The sequence below is a fragment of the Schistocerca cancellata genome, chromosome 7, assembly GCF_023864275.1.
Source record: "Schistocerca cancellata isolate TAMUIC-IGC-003103 chromosome 7, iqSchCanc2.1, whole genome shotgun sequence".
In the NCBI taxonomy this organism is placed as follows: Eukaryota; Metazoa; Arthropoda; class Insecta; order Orthoptera; family Acrididae; genus Schistocerca; species Schistocerca cancellata.
This window is the reverse complement of record NC_064632.1, coordinates 347,570,338-347,590,374: the sequence shown is the minus strand read 5'-3', so window position 1 is coordinate 347,590,374 and position 20,037 is coordinate 347,570,338. Positions and strand designations below refer to the sequence as shown.

The 20,037-nt window shown below is 43.5% G+C and overlaps 1 protein-coding gene across 1 annotated transcript in view; it reads left to right on the top strand.

Annotated features, from left to right (window-relative positions):
* LOC126092769 (odorant receptor Or2-like) overlaps nucleotides 1-20,037 on the top strand; it is a 135,270-nt gene that overhangs the window by 90,439 nt on the left and 24,794 nt on the right. Inside the window, exons 3-5 of the mRNA XM_049908497.1 lie at nucleotides 7,455-7,933; nucleotides 14,023-14,122; nucleotides 19,296-19,400. Of these exons, the coding sequence (XP_049764454.1) occupies nucleotides 7,455-7,933; nucleotides 14,023-14,122; nucleotides 19,296-19,400 (684 nt within the window). The remainder of the gene's footprint in view (nucleotides 1-7,454; nucleotides 7,934-14,022; nucleotides 14,123-19,295; nucleotides 19,401-20,037) is intronic.

Genomic DNA, 20,037 nt, shown 5'->3' with positions numbered 1-20,037 from the left:
AGAGTCACAGGTCCACTTTCCATTAGCGTCCCAAATAAGTTTTCTTCTTGAAGCACTCAGCATTCGTTTACCGGCAGTGAGAAGTAGCAGTCTTCTGCAACTGGTATAACATTTGTAGAAGTACGCTTTGCCGTGCACCTGTTGCGCTGGTGAAGTTATTTACAGTTGAAGAAAAGAGTTATAGGCATCTTGTGCGGTAATATGCGATAATAAACGGAAACAAAACAACTCAGATAAATGAAAATCGATTCGAAATTCACACAACCAACCGCAAGACTTTCAAAACAGAGAATAAACTAAATCAGAGAACAAAACAACGTACGTCGATAGCAGCAGAAAATGTATCTATATCAACAGTCTTTTGTTCGAGGTACAAAACCCCTGGCGCAAATATACACATTTGAATTCCACAGAGCGTAATACAGCGACGTATGGCAGAAGAATGCTCTGCGAGGAGCATATTTTTGAAAAATTTATCCTTTTTTATATTTTTTTACATCCTACCTACCTTTTATTACAACCCCCAAATATTCTCAATATCCATGTAAAAGGGATCTGTGGCTGAATGAAACTCCTGCTGCCACTACTACTACTAAATTTGCCCAGAGGGCAGAGCTGCTCCTACTGAGGGTCTAGCCGAATATTGTGGGAAGCGCAACAACGGATATGTAAGTGCCGGTCCTTATACTACAGGTGGCAATCTTCCAGTAATGATTACTATCAAATAAACGCTCGATGGGCATAGTTTCTTAGGAATCTGTCCGTGGATAAACTAATTGCCGTGTGCGGACTTGCGCCATATTCCTAACAACTTGTGTAAGTATGGGTTGAGCAGTGGGGCAGTGGTCAATTTAATACTTAATGATGGAAGTCTACGCTCGTTTAATTGCTAAATTGTCAAGGCGATGCCGTCGCGAGGAGCTTGTACGAGATTCGACCAAGCAAACACTATTTTGTCGTTGGTCGGAGGCAAGCGGTTTCGTATCTTCTATTAAAGACTTTACTACAAAGGAGGCTTGGTTTCCTTTCTGTAGCACACATCGAGAAATTTTACTTATTCCTATTAGTCCTACTATGATTTTTGTCACATTTGGACTCGCCAGAAGCGTAAAGTGGTGTACCTCGTTCAGAATGAAAAAATGTTACATCTTGTTCTTGCGAGTACCATTTTCGGATTGCTGCTGTCAGCATTTTCTGTGTCAGATACCGCGGGGCGATTTGCAATTGGTTGCTGAAGTAGTGCGTTCATTGATAAACTACTAACATATGGCATAGTGCAAAGCTCTGATAATCAGAGTAGCTATAATAGCAGTAGGCAACACAATGCATTCAACGACGACTACTTTTGGTAACTGCATAACAAATGTACAATGAATATGTAGTTAGACTTACGTAGTCGGTCGTTGTAAAAGCATGTTGCTTTGTGCAACAAAAAAAAAAAAAAAGGTTCAGATGGCTCTGAGCACTATGGAACTCAACATCTGAAGTCATCAGTCCCCTAGAACTTAGAACTACTTAAACCTAACTAACCTAAGGACATCACACACATCCATGCCCGAGGCAGGATTTGAACCTGCGACCGTAGCGGTCGCGCAGTTCTTGACTGAAGCGCCTAGAACCGCTCGGCCACACAAGCCGGCCTTTGTGTAACAAATCACTGCAGTGACTTCTTCTGATATTGGCTTCTGAAGTGCATTCGAAAATCGTAATGTCACATAAGAAGCCTTGGAAATGTCCCAGGTTCCGGAGCCAACTTGTATGTCTTGATCTAAGTAGTAAGCGGTGGTTCCATTACAGCACAAATCTTCATTTACAATCAGATAAATTAACCTACAAGGGTCTGCAATAGGTCAGATCACAGATATCAAAGCTGGCCGCGGTGGCTGAGCGGTTCTAGGTGCTTCAGTCCAGAACCGCGCGACTGCTACGGTCGCAGGTTCGAATCCTACCTCGGGCATGGATTTGTGTGATGTCCTTAGGTTAGTTAGGTTTAAGTAGTTCTAAGTTCTAGGGGACTGATGACCCCAGATGTTAAGTCCCATAGTGCTCAGAGCCATTTGACCCATTTATGACCAGATAACGACATTATACCAAATGAAAAATATGAGTGCCTTTCTCAGTATAAATTCCTAATAACTTTATGGCCCGTTGACTATCCTTTGAGCATAGCTGCATTCCGAACGTATACTGGTAACAATATACACTACGTTTCCGTCGGTATAGTTATGTTAAGCACGTTAAAAAAATATTCACACTTGTCACACCGCATATAATGGAGTCTATACAAAAACCGTGTTCCTGCTCTCAGTGACGAACTAAAGTTCCCTGACCTCGCTCCGTCTGCGCAGAAAGGGAGGCAAAACAATGCACAGAGAGGAATGAAAATTTTTGCCCTACTTTATATAAGTGGTCAAATCTACGTAACGGATCTTACTCTCACTTTGTAGTATGTTTTTCGATATTCTTTATATGTATTGTATCATCTTCGACGACGATAGCTAATGAGATGGACATGTAAGCAAAAGCCAGGTAACGAAACAAATTAATACCGTCGAACATCCTCAAGTTTGTGCCTTTAAACTTTTATTATGAAGTTGTTCTATAAAGAAGCGACAGAAGAAAGAATTACAATACCATGACAAGAACCTATTTGAGTTGAAAGTTCAAATGTTATGTCTTAGTACAATCATAATACGCCACATTTTCTTAGTTCAGTGGGCAAAATGTGTACGCAACAGTGCGTTTGTTGTAAACATGTCGGGAAACGGTGCCTGTAACCATTGACAGTATTTACATTTTTATTCCTGTCATTTATGCGATCAAATACTTCAACATTGAACATTCGACTAAAATACTTTTTAATCCTTTTTCTGTTACTAGACAGTGGCACAGGGTACCAAAAACTGGTACGTACTGTTTATCCATATCTCATTACTTGACATAAATCGATCTTTTGTTGATCGCTTAACCGTCAAAAATGGCTCTGAGCACTATGAGACTTGACTTCTGAGGTCATCAGTCGCCTAAAACTTAGAAATCCTAACTTAGAAGTCCTAACTAACCTAAGGACATCACACACAACCATGCCCGAGGCAGGATTCGAACCTGCGACCGTAGCGGTCGCACGGCACCAGATTGTAGCGCCTAGAACCGCACAGCCACTCCGGCAGGGGATTAACCCTCCTTTCCGAGTGGAAAGAAATGAAATAGCTGTGATTGTTTACAGTAACTTGTAGTTTCAAATGAAATACGATTTGGTTTTACACTACTGGCAATTAAAATTGCTACACCACGTAGATGACGTGCTACAGACGCGAAATTTACCCGACACGAAGATGATGCTGTGATATGCTAATGATTAGCTTTTCAGAGCATTCACACAAGGTTTGGCGCCTACAACTTGCTGACATGAGGAAAGTTTCCAACCGATTTCTCACACAAAAGTTGTTGTGATGACTAGTTTGAGGAGGAGAAATGCGTACCCTCACGTTTCCGACTTTGATAACGCTCGGATTGTAACCTATCGCGATTGCGGTTTGTCGTATTACGACATTGCTGCTCGCATTGGTCGAGATCCAATGACTGTTCGAAGAATATGGAATCGGTGGGTTCAGGAGGGTAATACGGAACGCCGTGCTGGATCCCAACGGCCTCGTATCACTAGCAGCCGAGATGACAGGCATCTTATCCGCATGGCTGTAACGGATCGTGCAGCCACGTCTCGATCCCTGAGTCAACAGATGGGGACGTTTGCAAGACAACAACCATCTGCACGAACAGTTCGACTACGTTTGCGGCAGCATGGGCTATCAGCTCGGAGACCATGGTTGCGGTTACCCTTAACGCTGCATCACAGACAGGAGCGCCGGAAATGGTGTATTCAACGACATCATGATGGTCGCATCCGTGTTTGGCGACATCGCGGTGAGTGCACATTGGAAGCGATTATTCGTCATCGCCATACTGGCGTATCACCCGGCGTGATGATATGGGGTGCCATTGGTTACGCGTCTCGGTCACCTCTTGTTCGCATTGACGGCACATTGAACAGTGGACGCTACGTTTCAGATGTGTTACGACCCGTGGCTCTACCCTTCATTCTATCCCTGCGAAACCCTACATTTCAGCAGGATAATGCAAGACCGCATGTGGCAGGTCCTGTACGGGCCTTTCTGGATACAGAAAATTTTCGACTGCTGCCCTGGCCAGCACATTCCATGATCTCTCACCAATTAAATACGTCTGGTCAATGGTTGGCGAGCAACTGGCTCGTCACAATACGCCAGTCACTACTCTTGATGAACTGTGGTATCGTGTTCAAGCTGCATGGGCAGCTGTACCTGTCCACGCCGTCCAGGCTCTGTTTGCCTCGATGCCCAAGCGCAGGCGCCGCTCGTGGTTTCTATACTGAGGAAGGCTGCGGCATTTATCGATCGGAGCCAACATAGACCTCGGGTTACGCTACAGATTATTCTGACATAAACAACTAAGAATTCTGTGGGAGGGGGTGGGCAGATCATTCTCTACCCATAATTTTACGTACTGTATCTTCTATAATCAGGTATTAAATATCATCAGAAGCTAACTTCGAGTTAAAATCTGTGGTTAGTGTTTTTATACGTCATCATTACATTTTCTGACACTTTGCAGCAAATCATGAAAAGACGCGTTTCTGAGAGATCTTTAATGCGGGTCTGGATGCACCAAGTTCTTTCACTTTCATTCTATGGCCGTGTTCCAAGTTTTTACCTATTAAATTGCACACTGAATTCATATTGCGCTTGTTTCACACTCGCGGTATGTCGCAGATATTCACCAGCAAGTAAAACTCACTAAAATCTTGCAAAATGTACTCCGAAAAAGAAACTTGCTAATATCACACGGTATCAACAAATGCAGTCAGCATCAGCAAGCAAGGAAAGTAAAGTAACGGGACAAATTTCGCGCGCTTTGTCCTCTAAGCACTTATGAAACTGTCGCTAGATGGCAGTACTGGTATGTTACTGTAGTGTAGTGCACTCTGGCGGGATATTTGCAAACTTATTCTAAATGTGGATAAAATAGGCAATGGGAAAAACAAAACAACTATGTAAAATGTTATCAAAACAATAATACTAAACGTCGATTAATGACGCATCGAAGCGTAGTAGAGATGTGCAGAGACAGAGATTGGATAGCGAAGTTTCGGCCACTCTACATTCCTTTATTACATAGATAGTGGAAGCTGAAAAATGTGTGGTGGTTGGTATGACACCCTTAGGCTGCAAGCTCTTAGCCTTCGGGTCGCCCATAAAGAGCAGTACTATGTAGAAGCTACGCCTACAAACCGCTACTACATGCAGCTTGCGGACGTTCCAAGGCGCAGCCTACACACTACTAACCGTTCGGAAAACATCTATCGATACAAACAGTTCCAAAAACGTTGACCGTCGTAATATTAATCGGAATGGGTAATATGTGAAATTCGTCCTGATAATTAAAATTATGTAATACGTTCTTGCGAAATTTACTTTGACATATATTTTGGGGCGGCTCCGCCTCAGAGCCTTTAATTACGAGCCACGCCTCCCCGCCGGCCGCGGTGGCCATGCGGTTCTGGCGCTGCAGTCCGGAACCGCGGGACTGCTACGGTCGCAGGTTCGAATCCTGCCTCGGGCATGGGTGTGTGTGATGTCCTTAGGTTAGTTAGGTTTAAGTTGTTCTGAGTTCTAGGGGACTTATGACCTAAGATGTTGAGTCCCATAGTGCTCAGAGCCATTTGTACCACGCCTGCCCAGGCGAATCAAGGCTGTTATTACTTCCAGAGGTGGTTGTTCTGGATACTAATTTCTCAGGAACTATGCACCCAAATTACGTGAAAATGTAATCACATGTCAGTCCTGGTATAATACACTCCTGGAAATGGAAAAAAGAACACATTGACACCGGTGTGTCAGACCCACCATACTTGCTCCGGACACTGCGAGAGGGCTGTACAAGCAATGATCACACGCACGGCACAGCGGACACACCAGGAACCGCGGTGTTGGCCGTCGAATGGCGCTAGCTGCGCAGCATTTGTGCACCGCCGCCGTCAGTGTCAGCCAGTTGGCCATGGCATACGGAGCTCCATCGCAGTCTTTAACACTGGTAGCATGCCGCGACAGCGTGGACGTGAACCGTATGTGCAGTTGACGGACTTTGAGCGAGGGCGTATAGTGGGCATGCGGGAGGCCGGGTGGACGTACCGCCGAATTGCTCAACACGTGGGGCGTGAGGTCTCCACTGTACATCGATGTTGTCGCCAGTGGTCGGCGGAAGGTGCACGTGCCCGTTGACCTGGGACCGGACCGCAGCGACGCACGGATGCACGCCAAGACCGTAGGATCCTACGCAGTGCCGTAGGGGACCGCACCGCCACTTCCCAGCAAATTAGGGACACTGTTGCTCCTGGAGTATCGGCGAGGACCATTCGCAACCGTCTCCATGAATCTGAGCTACGGTCCCGCACACCGTTAGGCCGTCTTCCGGTCACGCCCCAACATCGTGCAGCCCGCCTCCAGTGGTGTCGCGACAGGCGTGAATGGAGGGACGAATGGAGACGTGTCGTCTTCAGCGATGAGAGTCGCTTCTGCCTTGGTGCCAATGATGGTCGTATGCGTGTTTGGCGCCGTGCAGGTAAGCGCCACAATCAGGACTGCATACGACCGAGGCACACAGGGCCAACACCCGGCATCATGGTGTGGGGAGCGATCTCCTACACTGGCCGTACACCACTGGTGATCGTCGAGGGGACACTGAATAGTGCACGGTACATCCAAACCGTCATCGAACCCATCGTTCTACCATTCCTAGACCGGCAAGGGAACTTGCTGTTCCAACAGGACAATGCACGTCCGCATGTATCCCGTGCCACCCAACGTGCTCTAGAAGGTGTAAGTCAACTACCCTGGCCAGCAAGATCTCCGGATCTGTCCCCCATTGAGCATGTTTGGGACTGGATGAAGCGTCGTCTCACGCGGTCTGCAAGTCCAGCACGAACGCTGGTCCAACTGAGGCGCCAGGTGGAAATGGCATGGCAAGCCGTTCCACAGGACTACATCCAGCATCTCTAGGATCGTCTCCATGGGAGAATAGCAGCCTGCATTGCTGCGAAAGGTGGATATACACTGTACTAGTGCCGACATTGTGCATGCTCTGTTGCCTGTGTCTATGTGCCTGTGGTTCTGTCAGTGTGATCATGTGATGTATCTGACCCCAGGAATGTGTCAATAAAGTTTCCCCTTCCTGGGACAATGAATTCACGGTGTTCTTATTTCAATTTCCAGGAGTGTGTATTTGTGAAATGAATACTCGCTTATCAACTGCATTTTTTCATGGTGTAGCAATTTTAATGGCTAGTAGCGTCCTAGTTGCTGTTTGAGCATTCTGACCGATACCGTGTACGTTTGGTGACTTTGCCTGACTGTTCCAAGGTGCAGCGCGACTTTGACCAGTTCCTGAGCGCCGACGACTTGCGGCTGCTGCGGCTCAGGAACCGCTCCATGCGCCGCGTGCTGTCGGCCTACCAGTGGTCGCTGGTGGTCACCGCCTTCGTGTACTCCACAGTCCCCGTCAACGACAACGGGCTGCCGTTCGTCCTCGCGCTGCCGTACGACGTCACGCGGCCGCTCGCTTTCGCCGCCACGTGGCTCTTCAGCGTCTACATCGTCTTCTGCGTGCACATAGGGACCATGGCTGCCGACTCCTTCAGCGTCACCCTAATCCTTCAACTGCACAACCAGCTCGAAGTGCTCGGCAGAAACCTTCGCAGCCTAAACGACAGCCTCTCACAGTCGAAATTTTCTTCGTCTCAGACTCACTCTATGAAAAATATGCAGTTTTTAGAACATGCAAACCACGACATTCACTATCAACTCCAACAGAGCGTCCTTCGTCATCAAGCAATCATAAGGTATGAATTGCAAAATATCTGCTACAACTAGCAACCCAAAACAGATAAATTTCGAGTATTACTCAGATGACAGGTTTAGTTTTGGACAAACAGCATTTGTGAATGCTTATGGCGGTAGAATTTTTTATTCTGCTGTTAAAATTTCGGCACTACGTCAGTGTCAAGTGCAAAAATTCCATGCACTGTCAAGACACACATGTAAGTTAGAATAAATGATACTGTTATTGGGTTGTGTCCAACACTATAGCTAGACTGGCTCAAATTTAGACATTTTATTTACTTGTATTAGTAACATAGGTCTTTGTTTCCATTGAATAGTAGTACCTTCAGTCAAAAGAATGTTAGGCGGCTAAAACAGAAATTAATGAACTTCTTGGCTGCTTACATGTCTTCGAAGTTTGATTTATTGCATCTGAGCTCCATTTATATCCAGAGCTCCATATGCTAAACATAATTATGAACTACAAATCGGCACCCTGTTTCTTTAGGGAAATATAGAGAAGAGGAGTGGTCTCATACGTTAATCATAATGACACGTTCAAATACATGGAAACCAGATTGTTTTGCTTAGATCAATAACAAGTAGGATGGGGTTGTGATTTTCTAACAGCATAAATCTCATTTATAACAGTGTATAGAGTCGCACAGGTAAGTTTGAAATATTTCTAGAAGAAAATTAAGCCATCAACCTAGAAGACAAATGAAAGAGATTAGTAGCATGATGGAGATTTTGACATAAATTTTGTAAAATACTGAAATAAAGGGAACACTTTGGTAATTGTACCTATAACCAGAGTTCTGTCGTTGATTTTCCCACAGAAACCACACCGGAAAACTGAAGACTTATGCACAATGTATGTGTAGATGCATACTTAATCAAGAGTTTAAATGTTTACCCGGTCGTGGATGGCCTCTCTGATTATGATTCACAGCTACCCATCTTTAGTAACTTGCTAACCACAATTGAGCGGTATCATGGAAAACAGTGCTGTTAACTAAGAGTCAACCGAATGTTTCAAGAAAGCCTTCGGTAAACTGTATAATGTGGTAGGTGTCAATGCCAAAGTACTGTATTTCTAGAAATATTTATGTCAACGCTCAAAAACTGCCCTCCCATAAGAAAAAAGTTTGGCTCATGGGCTGCAAAAGGAATAAACAATTAATGTTCAAGGACGAGGAAACTCTGTAAAACACATGAGACAAGCAGAGAGGCAGGTTTTATTCCAAACTGCGTGGATTATTTTGGTGTCTTACGAAAGTCAAGGGTACGACGCCTCTTCTTAAATAGTTCAGCTAACAAAACTTGAGTCTATATGGGCGCTGCTGTGAACAGTCCAAGACCTAAAGTAACAGAACACGTGAAGGATTAAGAGCCAATGTTTCATACCTACACTAAATAACAACTACTGCATATTCGGTTTCCAAATACCACAATGTGTTGAGTCACAAAAACTGTATGACACTGTCAAAGGATTTATTTCCAGACAAGATGAAATACCGTTTTCTCAGATACACTACTGGCCATTAAAATTGCTACACCAAGAAGAAATGCAGATAATAAACGAGTATTCATTGGACAAATATTTTATACTAGAACTGACATGTGATTACATTTTCACGCAATTTGGGTGCATAGATCCTGAGAAATCAGTAACCAGAACAACCACCTCTGGCCGTAATAACGGCCTTGATACACCTGGGCATTGAGTCAGAGCTTGGATGGCATGTACAGGTACAGCTGCCCATGCAGCTTTGACACGATACCACAGTTCATTAAGAGTAGTTACTGGCGTATTGTGACGAGCCAGTTGCTGGGCCGCCATTGACCAGACGTTTTCAGTTGGTGAGAGATCTGGAGAATGTGCTGGTCGTGCATTATTCTGCTGAAATGTAGGTTTATCAGAGGTCGAATGAAGGGTACAAAAAAAAGTGTGTGAAATCTTTTGGGACTTAACTGCTAAGGTAATCAGTCCCCAAGCTTACACACTACTTAACCTAAATTATCCTAAGGACAAACACACACACGTATGCCCGAGGGAGGACTCGAACCTCCACCGGGACCAGCCGCAGAAGGGTACAGCCACGGGTCGTAACGCATTTGAAATGTAACGTCCACTGTTCGAAGTGCCATCAATGCGAACAAGAGGTGACCGAGACGTGTAACCAATGGCACCCCATACCATCAAGCCGGGTGATACGCCAGTATGGCGATGACGAATACAAACTTCCAATGTGCGTTCACTGCGATGTCGCCAGACACGGAAGTGACCATCATGATGCTATAAACAGAACCTGGATTCATCTGAAAAATGACGTTTTGCCGTTCGTGCACCCAGCTTCGTCGTTGAGTACACTATCGCAGGCGCTCCTGTCTGTGATGCAGCGTCAAGGGTAACCGCACCCATAGTCTCCGAGCTGATAGTCTATTCTGCTGCAAACGTCGTCGAACTGTTCGTGCAGATTGTTGTTGTCTTGCAAACGTCCCCATTTGTTGACTCAGGGATCGAGACGTGGCTGTACGTTCCGTTACAGCCATGCGGATAAGATGCCTGTCATCTCGGCTGCTAGTGATACGAGGCCGTAGGAATCCGGCACGGCGTTCCGTATTACCCTCCTGAACCCACCGATTCCATATTCTGCGATCAGTCATTGGATATCGACCAACGCGAGCAGCGATGTCGCGATACGATAAACCGCAATCGCGATAGGCTACAATCCGACCTTTATCAAAGTCGGAAACGTGATGGTACTCATTTCTCCTCCTTACACGAGGCATCAAAACAACGTTTCACCAGGCAACGCCGATCAACTGCTGTTTGTGTATGAGAAATCGTTTGTAAACTTTCCTCATGTCAGCACGTTGTAGGTGTCAACCTAGTGTGAATACTCTGAAAAGTTAATCATTTGCATATCACAGCATCTTCTTCCTGTCGGTTAAATTTCGCGTCCGTAGCACGTCTTCTTCGTGGTGTAGCACTTTTAATGGCCACTAGTGTATATTTGCAAGAAAAATAATTACTGGACTTCACTCTTACCTCCTTCACGAAGATAGAGATGAAAAATTATGTACATAAAAACAGTAACACACTGCTAGAAAATTAAATTCTTATTCGGTCTTAATTTAGAATTCGAAAGGGCATCTCCACAGATGATCCCATTTTTCAGTTCAAAATCGCATTATAGAAAATAGAAAATATTCACGATTAGTATTTTTTGTGACACGTCAAAAGCATTTGATTGGCAAGTTAACAGTATTCTCCTACAACATTTCAAATATTATTGTATGAGACATTTTGCTGGTTGCTAGTTCCGCATCATAACAAGTGATCGTCGACACTACCTTTGAAATAGGTAAATACATTGACGAAAAATAATCGCAGAAGGAACTGTGCAACATAAACGAAAATTGCTAGGCGTATTTCTACATCTGAATTCAAATTTCGCACCAGTCACGTAAGAGAGACGCTAATGGCACCACTATAGGGATGCCAATGATGTTTGCTTTGAACTCACGCTGTAACGATCGTGAACTTCAAGACTGGACATAGTGACTTGATGTTAGCTATGAATGCCTTTGAGGCGACAAAGACACCATTATCAACACCTCACTGAGTTTGAACGAGGTCACGTAATAGGGCTCCATGAACTTAATGTTCCTTCTAAGACACTACAGAAAGACCTGGCAGGAATGCAACTACTGTACATGATTGCTGGCAGCGGTCGTAGCGAGAATGTACGGTCGCAAGATACAAGAACTCCGAACGGCCACGTGGCACTACCGAGTCCATCGTGTTCGGCGTATGGCTATGGGGCATCGTACTATCTGTAGCAGTAACTGGAGCAGCAGTTGGCACCATAGTGACACGACAAAATGTTATAAATCGGTTACACCAACGACAGCTGTGAGCCAGACGTCATTCCACTGAGGCCAAACGACCGCTATTTGAGACTTGAGTGGTGTCGAGCGAAAGCTCAATGGAGGGCAGGGTGGAGGTCTGTTGTAATTTCTGATGAGAGCTGGTTGTGCTTCGCTGCCATTAATGGCCGTGTGTTGATTAGAAGGAGGCCAGTTGAGTGCTTACAAACAACCTGTCTGCGTGCTAGACACACCGGGTCTACACCTGGAGCCATGGTCTGAAGTAAAATTTCGTATGACAGCAAGAGCACCCTCGTTTTATCCCATGCATCCTGACTGCAAATTTGTACATCGGTCTGGTGATTGTCCTGCTGCACCGGCGGGAGTGGCCGCGTGGTTCTAGGCGCTTCTATCTGGAACCGAGCGTTCGCTACGCTCGCAGGTTCGACTCCTTCCTCGGGCATGGATGTGTTTGTTAGGTTAAAGTAGTTCTAAGTTCTAGGCGACTGCCAACCTCAGAAGTTAAGTCCCATAGTGCTCAGAGCCATTTGAACCAATTTGTCCTGCTGCCACCAACGACGTTTCAGGGTGTGTTTACTAACACGATAACGTTCCCTCACATATCATTGTTGTAACCCAACATGCAGTACCGAATGTCGTAATGTTACCTTGGCTTGCTCGATCACCAGTCTGTCTCCAACAATCCACATAGGAAACCTGCGCTACTCCAGCATTACGCACAAACAGCATTAACCGTCCCTATATTGAGAAACCGAGTGCAGCAGACAGGGAACTCCATCCCACAAGCTGACATCCGGCGCCTATGCCACATAATGCATTCAAGTTTGTGTACTTGCATTCGACATTCCGTCGGATCACCGGTCATTCATGTACCAGCTTTTCACATTTGCAATGACTCGCCTGGCGCGTACATTAACCAGTGATCTTACAATATTAATCACTTAAATATGTTACATAGACAAAAGTACTAACAAAATTTCATTCATTCTTTCTTTCTTTCGCTTACGCCATGGTTCCGCAGCGATCGCAGGGTCGGCGAGGTTACAACGGATTTGGCAATGTTAGTTTTAGGGTTGGCCGGATGCCCTTCCTGCCGCCACCCCGTACCCCCCGGGAAGGAATCAGTGTAACCCAACTGTCTGCTTCTAGTGTAAATTGTGAAATAGTGAGGACGTATTTCAAATGTCTGCGGCGCGTGTAACTGAAGCGGAACGTGGGGATCAGCCCGGTATTCCCCTAGCGGGATGTGGAAAACCGTTTAAAAACCACATCAAGGCTGGCCGACACACTGGCCCTCGTCGTTAATCCGCCGGGCGGAGTCCAGGAAGCAGCGCGTTAGCGCTCTCGTCTACCCTGGCGGGGCTATTAACGAAATTTCATTATTCTACGCTAATTATTTTTTTGTGTTGCGATTTCTCTCCGTCAGTGTAACTGATTAGCTAACTGAAGCATGACCTCACTTCGGACCCTTGTAGCTGCGATTTAATTCGGATCGAAATACTCCACGAGAGTTCCTCACCCGTGTCTCCTGGGAATTACTGAATAACCTACTGTTCCTTTGTAAACAAACACACTCACACGCACACACAATCACACACATGAACAGGCGTGCCTACAAAAAGGTCTAACTAATCCGCTGCAGTACAGTCTGGTGCCATATTAGGTGCTTGCCGGCCACATGGCTATTCATCTCTTGTCCTGAGATTGAGGTTCTTGTAGTCGACTAGAGCTCTGTAGCTGTAGATGGCACCCTCTTGCAGGCTGCAATGTTCATACACTGGTACTCAGGCTAAGTTTAGCCCATGAAATGTTGACAAGATGTCGGCATTTGTATATTGGGTCGCTCATCGGCCTGATGTTCCCAGTCAGGTCCGCGTGTTTCATCGTCTTAGTGTAGACAACCGCGTCTATCTTTACAAAAACATAAAACGGAGACAAGTGTCTGTATTCGCAAGGCTGTTGAGTTATAGATTTATGTATAGCACCCATTCGTTGTGATCTCGTCCTAAGCATTTTGTTTTCTCATTATAAATGATATTTTTTGTAGAGTAAGCCGGTTTCGTCTGAATATGACTATTCAGTTTGAATGATTACGTAATTAAGTTTCTTAGTCAATTTTCTATTCAAGGGTAATTTTATATGTTTTCTTGATTAGCCTTCATTAATGAGAGCTTGCTTCTAAAGTAAATTGTTGTTCTTGACATGTTGACAGGAACGTGGAGCTTCTGGAACAGTGCTTAGGCGGGATGTTGCTGGGACAAAGCCTCTCGATTGGGACGTCTTTTTGTTTGCAGTTGTTTCAGGCCGCAAAGGTAAATTACGTGCCAAACAGTTCTGTCAACACATAATATCTTCGTCTACAATCAGACATTTCCGGTAAGCTTCTGAACGACATCTGTTATGTCCACCGGTTCTACTTAGAACCATAGAAGGAACAGTGGTCCTAAGCTTCCTTCCTCACAATCGACTTATACTGTTCTTTAATGTCCGCCTTGTTCTACCGTTCAGATGTGGTCGCAGAAACAGAATTTCTTATTTTAGTGCAACTATGTTGTGTGCAGTTATATTTGGGGAAGCTTAACTTGACAGTCATCTTCCACTTTTATGGTCTGTTAATTCTTTGCGCGTGGTATTTCTAATCAAGAAGAGGAATAAATCCTTTCATTTCCACGTAAGGCCATTAAAACGGTAAGAAAACGTACTCGGGATATGTAGAATAGGGCAGCAAAGAGCCCTACGCTCTACATTTTTCTGTCCTGCTCCCACGCGAGGACAGAATGGAAGGTGCAAAAGAGAGAAGGAAAAAACTCAGGCAGATCTGTTACTGAAAGAAAATTGTAATTCAGAAAACTTGATATTAAATTTGATCTAATCTCTTTTCAATGGCAAGCTTCATTTATTTCGGAATTCATTCGCATGATAGGAGTTCAGCTGGTTACGGAAAGGACTTCATTGTGATGTAAATACGAGGGAGATTCGTCTCTGCGGGAAACATAGTACATTCTTACATGCCATTTGGGAAGTTGGCGGAATAATGTATACAGACGTTTCACAGACTTACAATAGAACTGAGAATTTTGCTGGTTTATATTGTGGTTTCCAAAGCAATGAAGTAATGTTGAAATGTTGTTTACACTTGCATATTCGTTTCAAAGACGACACTACGAGTTTCAAAGAGAAAATGAAAAAAAAAGTGGATACAAATTTTTAATCGTGTGAGAAACGTAACTTATGCTCTTGATACATGTTTCACGTGGAAACACTGGTGCTAGCCTGCGTTACTTTCTTCCGCTGTAAGTTTTACTAACAATCACGGTGCACGAATCTCTCTTCCTACATAGGCGATTGTTAGCAAATTTTTATTTGAGTACCTATAAGTTTGAGGATAGCTGTGTTAATGCCACCTGTCTCATATCCAAAATTGGTTCTAGATTCATACTCTAAACAATACATTTTATCAGAGTACCTATTTCAAGACACGTTAGCTACTCGCAAAACTAGCTCTGTATTAAGTATAAACCCATTTCGTACGATATGTGACCTATATCGAATATAAAATTCCTAGTCTGCCAATACTGTAAACCAAGACACAGAAGAATTAAAGACCTTACTTGCAAGAGGGCATTGATTTTTATCAACTAGGCAGGCTGGAAGTCTGTGGTGGAGCAAGATTCGAATCCAGGACTCCTGCTGACCAATAGATTATTTGGACACAGTACTCACCGCAACCTCACGGACAACCCTAGCACGCCTCCCGTCACACCATAATTCTCAACTTGTAACACACACTACTGACGTAGTTCCCATGCTCATTACTCGCAACATCTTGCCGACTCCTGTAAGTTTCCAGCTTGGTGTGCTTCTACACTGAAGGGATCACTGGCCGTCATCACCTTAATTATATATTATTATAATACTTAACATATAATTAAATCAGGAGAAAGAAAACTGGCGTTCTACGGAGCGGAGCGTGGAATGTCAGATCCCTTAATCGGGCAGGTAGGTTAGAAAATTTAAAAAGGGAAATAGATAGGTTAAAGTTAGATGTAGTGGGAATTAGTGAAGTTCGGTGGCAGGAGGAACAAGACTTTTGGTCAGGCGAATACCGGGTTATAAATACAAAGTTTAATAGGGGTAATGCAGGAGTAGGTTTAATAATGAATAAAAAAATACGAATGCGGGTATGCTATTACAAACAGCATAGTGAACGCACTATTGTGGCCAAGATAGACACGAAGCCAACGCCTACTACAGTAGTACAAGTCTGTATGCCAACTATCTCTGCAGATGACGAAGAAATTGAAGAAATGTATGATGAAATAATAGAAATTATTCAGGTAGTGAAGGGAGACGAAAATATAATAGTCGTGGGTGACTGGAATTCGGTAGTAGCAAAAAGGAGAGGAGGAAACGTAGTAGGTGAATATGGATTGGGGGTAAGAAATGAAAGAAGAAGCCGCCTGGTAGTATTTTGCACAGAGCACAACTTAATCATCGCTAACACTTGGTTCAAGAATCATAAAAGAAGGTTGTATACATGGAAGAATCCTGGAGATAATAAAAGGTATCAGATAGATTATATACTGGTAAGACAGAGATTTAGGAACCAGGTTTTAAATTGTAAGACATTTCCAGGGGCAGATGTGGACTCTGACCATAATCTACTGGTTATGAACTGTAGACTGAAACTGAAGAACCTGCAAAAAGGTGGGAATTTAAGGAGATGGGACCTGGATAAACTGAAAGCGCCAGAGGTTGTAGAGTGTTTTGGGAGAGCGTAAGGGAACAAATGGCAGGAAAGGGGGAAAGAAATACAATAGAAGAAGAATGGGTAGCTTTGAGGGATCAAGTAGTGAAGGCAGGTGAGGACCAAGTAGGTACAAAGACGAGGGCTAGTAGAAATCCTTCGGTAACAGAAGAAATATTGAAATTAATTGATGAAAGGAGAAAATATAAAAATGCAGTAAATGAAGCAGGCAAAAAGGAATACAAACATCTCAAAAATGAGATCGACAGGAAGTGCAAAATGGCTAAGCAGGGATGGCTAAAGGATAAATGTAAGGATGTAGAGGCTTATCTCACTAGGGGTAAAATACATACTGCCTACAGGAAAATTAAAGAGACCTTTGGAGAAAAGAGAACCACTTGTATGAATATCAAGAGCTCAGATGGAAACCCAGTTCTAAGCAAAGAAGGGAAAGCAGAAGGGTGGAAGGAGTATATAGAGGGTCTATACAAGGCCGATGTACTTGAGGAGCATATTATGGAAATGGAAGAGGATGTAGATGAAGATGAAATGGGAGATATGATACTGCGTGAATAGTTTGGCAGAGCACTGAAAGACCTGAGTCGAAACAAGGCCATGGGCGTAGACAACATTCCATTAGAACTACTGACGGCCTTGGGAGAGCCAGTCCTGGCAAAACTCTACCATCTGGTGAGCATGATGTATGAGACAGGCGAAATACCCTCAGACTTCAAGAAGAATATAATAATTCCAATCCCAAAGAAAGCAGGTGACGACAGATGTGAAAATTACCGAACAATCAGTTTAATAAGTCACGGCTGCAAAATACTAACACGAATTCTTTACAGGCGAATGGAAAAACTGATAGAAGCCGACCTCGGGGAAGATCAGTTTTGATTCCGTAGAAATATGGGAACACGTGAGGCAATACTGACCCTACGGCTTATCTTAGAAGGAAAGGCAAACCTACGTTTCTAGCATTTGTAGGCTTAGGGAAAGCTTTTGACAATGTTGACTGGAATACTCTCTTTCAAATTCTGAAGGTGGCAGGGATAAAATATAGGGAGCGAAAGGCTATTTACAATTTGTATAGAAACCAAATGGCAGTTATAAGAGTTGAGGGGCATGAAAAGGAAGCAGTGGTTGGGAAGTGAGTGAGACAGGGTTTTAGCCTCTCCCCGATGTTATTCAATCTGTATATTGAGCAAGCAGTGAAGGAAACAAAAGAAAAATTCGGAGTAGGTATTAAAATCCATGGAGAAGAAATAAAAACTTTAAGGTTCGCCGATGACATTGTAATTCTGTCAGAGACAGCAAAGGACTTGGAAGAGCAGTTGAACGGAATGGTTAGTGTCTTGAAAGGAGGATATAAGATGAACATCAACAAAAGCAAAACGAGGATAATGGAATGTAGTCGAATTAAGTCGGGTGATGTTGAGGTTATTAGATTAGGAAATGAGACACTTAAAGTAGTAAAGGAGTTTTGCTATTTGGGAAGCAAAATAAATGTTGATGTTCGAAGTAGAGAGGATATAAAATGTAGACTGGCAATGTCAAGGAAAGCGTTTCTGAAGAAGAGAAATTTGTTAACATCGAGTATAGATTTAAGAGTCAGGAAGCCGTTTCTGAAAGTATTTGTATGGAGTGTAGCCATGTATGGAAGTGAAACATGGACGGTAAATAGTTAAGACAAGAAGAGAATAGAAGCTTTCGAAAGTGGTGCTACAGAAGAATGCTGAAGATTATATGGGTAGATCACGTAATTAATGAGGAGGTATTGAATAGGATTGGGGAGAAGAGAAGTTTGTGGCACAACTTGACTAGAAGAAGGGATCGGTTGGTAGGACATGTTCTGAGGCATCAAGGGATCACCAATTTAGTATTGGAGGGCAGAATGGAGGGTAAAAATCGTGGAGGGAGACCAAGAGATTAATACACCAAGCAGATTCAGAAGGATGTAGGTTGCAGTAGGTACTGGGAGATGAAAAAGCCTGCACAGGATAGAGTAGCATGGAGAGCTGCATCAAACCAGTCTCAGGACTGAAGACCGCAACGACAACATAGTTATATATCTTCACTTCTTTTGTGTCTTGATTCATATCTGCTGCAGGATGGACTTGGTTGTTTGGGATATGTAAATGGAAAATAAGTTACAAGACATTTTAAATTTCTAACAGTAAATGCACATCATTTTCTTTCATAGTGTCTCTCACTTCCAGTACACTGACTCCAGTAGATACTGCACACTCCTCTTCCAATTTACAATGACTTATTCTTAAGCCATCATTTTTCCGCATTTATTTAACTCTGTAAACTAAAGTTGAAGTGAAACAGTGGCTGGAGACACAGTTCTCCTACAATTATATTATTCAGTTCTATTGTTTATGTTGCATTAAATTACGAAACCAAATCCGCTACTGAGTGAGTAAATGAGTTTTCATTTATACTTTCTCACGTGTGATTTTTATAAGATTAAAAATCATGAGACCTTAAATCTCATTTTCGTATCAATGTAGGACATCAGTATTTTTCATTGTTTTCATCCCATGTTTAGAAACCAACATTGGGGAATAACTGCATGAACCCTACATTTACAGGTGCTTGGATCTGTAATGATGTGTCAAAAGTGTATGTGACATGTGGATAACTGATTAATGCCTTTGCAGTTAAGAGATATGTCTGAGCTGTTATGGATGAAGAGTATGGATAGAGTAATAATGACCTTGCACTTCTTTCAGCGTTCTAAGGGCGTGCAAGAACTTAGTAAGACCTGCAGCTACCTGCTCACAGCGTTTTCAATGCTCTTTGTGTACTGCTGGTTCGGGGACGATCTCATTTCGGAGGTATGTACCAGTTTTGATCCATGATAAATACAGAAATAGACTAATACAGCAGAAATCTTGTTTAGTATTATATTAACTTTTGCTGTTGATTACATCCTGTGACAAGTTCTCCAGCTGACGTCACTGTTGATGCTTGCGTCAGATGCGTGGCAGTATGGTATAAGCGCTCGTCTAGCGTACTGTTCACGCTCTGTGTTATTGTTTACCATTACTAATCTGTGTTAGGATTAGCAATAGTATGAAAATTATAACTAGTTCTAGATTCATGAATAAATATTTGTACTGTCCTCTAAATAGTACATTCCTTGTCTCTGGAATAACGACTCCCAGTTTTCAAAATCGTTACGAAACTGGATTTTGTTCCCTGAGCTGCCTGACTGACTTTTTTTAGAGGGGTGGAAATAATATATTGACTGTTGATAAACTATATAACACAAATTAAGTTAAAATTAACACATCAGTAGGTAATGACGATTCGGCAGCGTTATTGTAGCTGCAGGTCCGAGGATCTGTACGCATCACTTGTTGGAGGAGTTTTGTGACTTATCAGGAGACGAAGTTTATACTTTATGGAGAGTTACTGTCGATCTAAGCAATACTCCGAAATGTCTCCGAAGTGTCGTGCCACCCTCCTCCG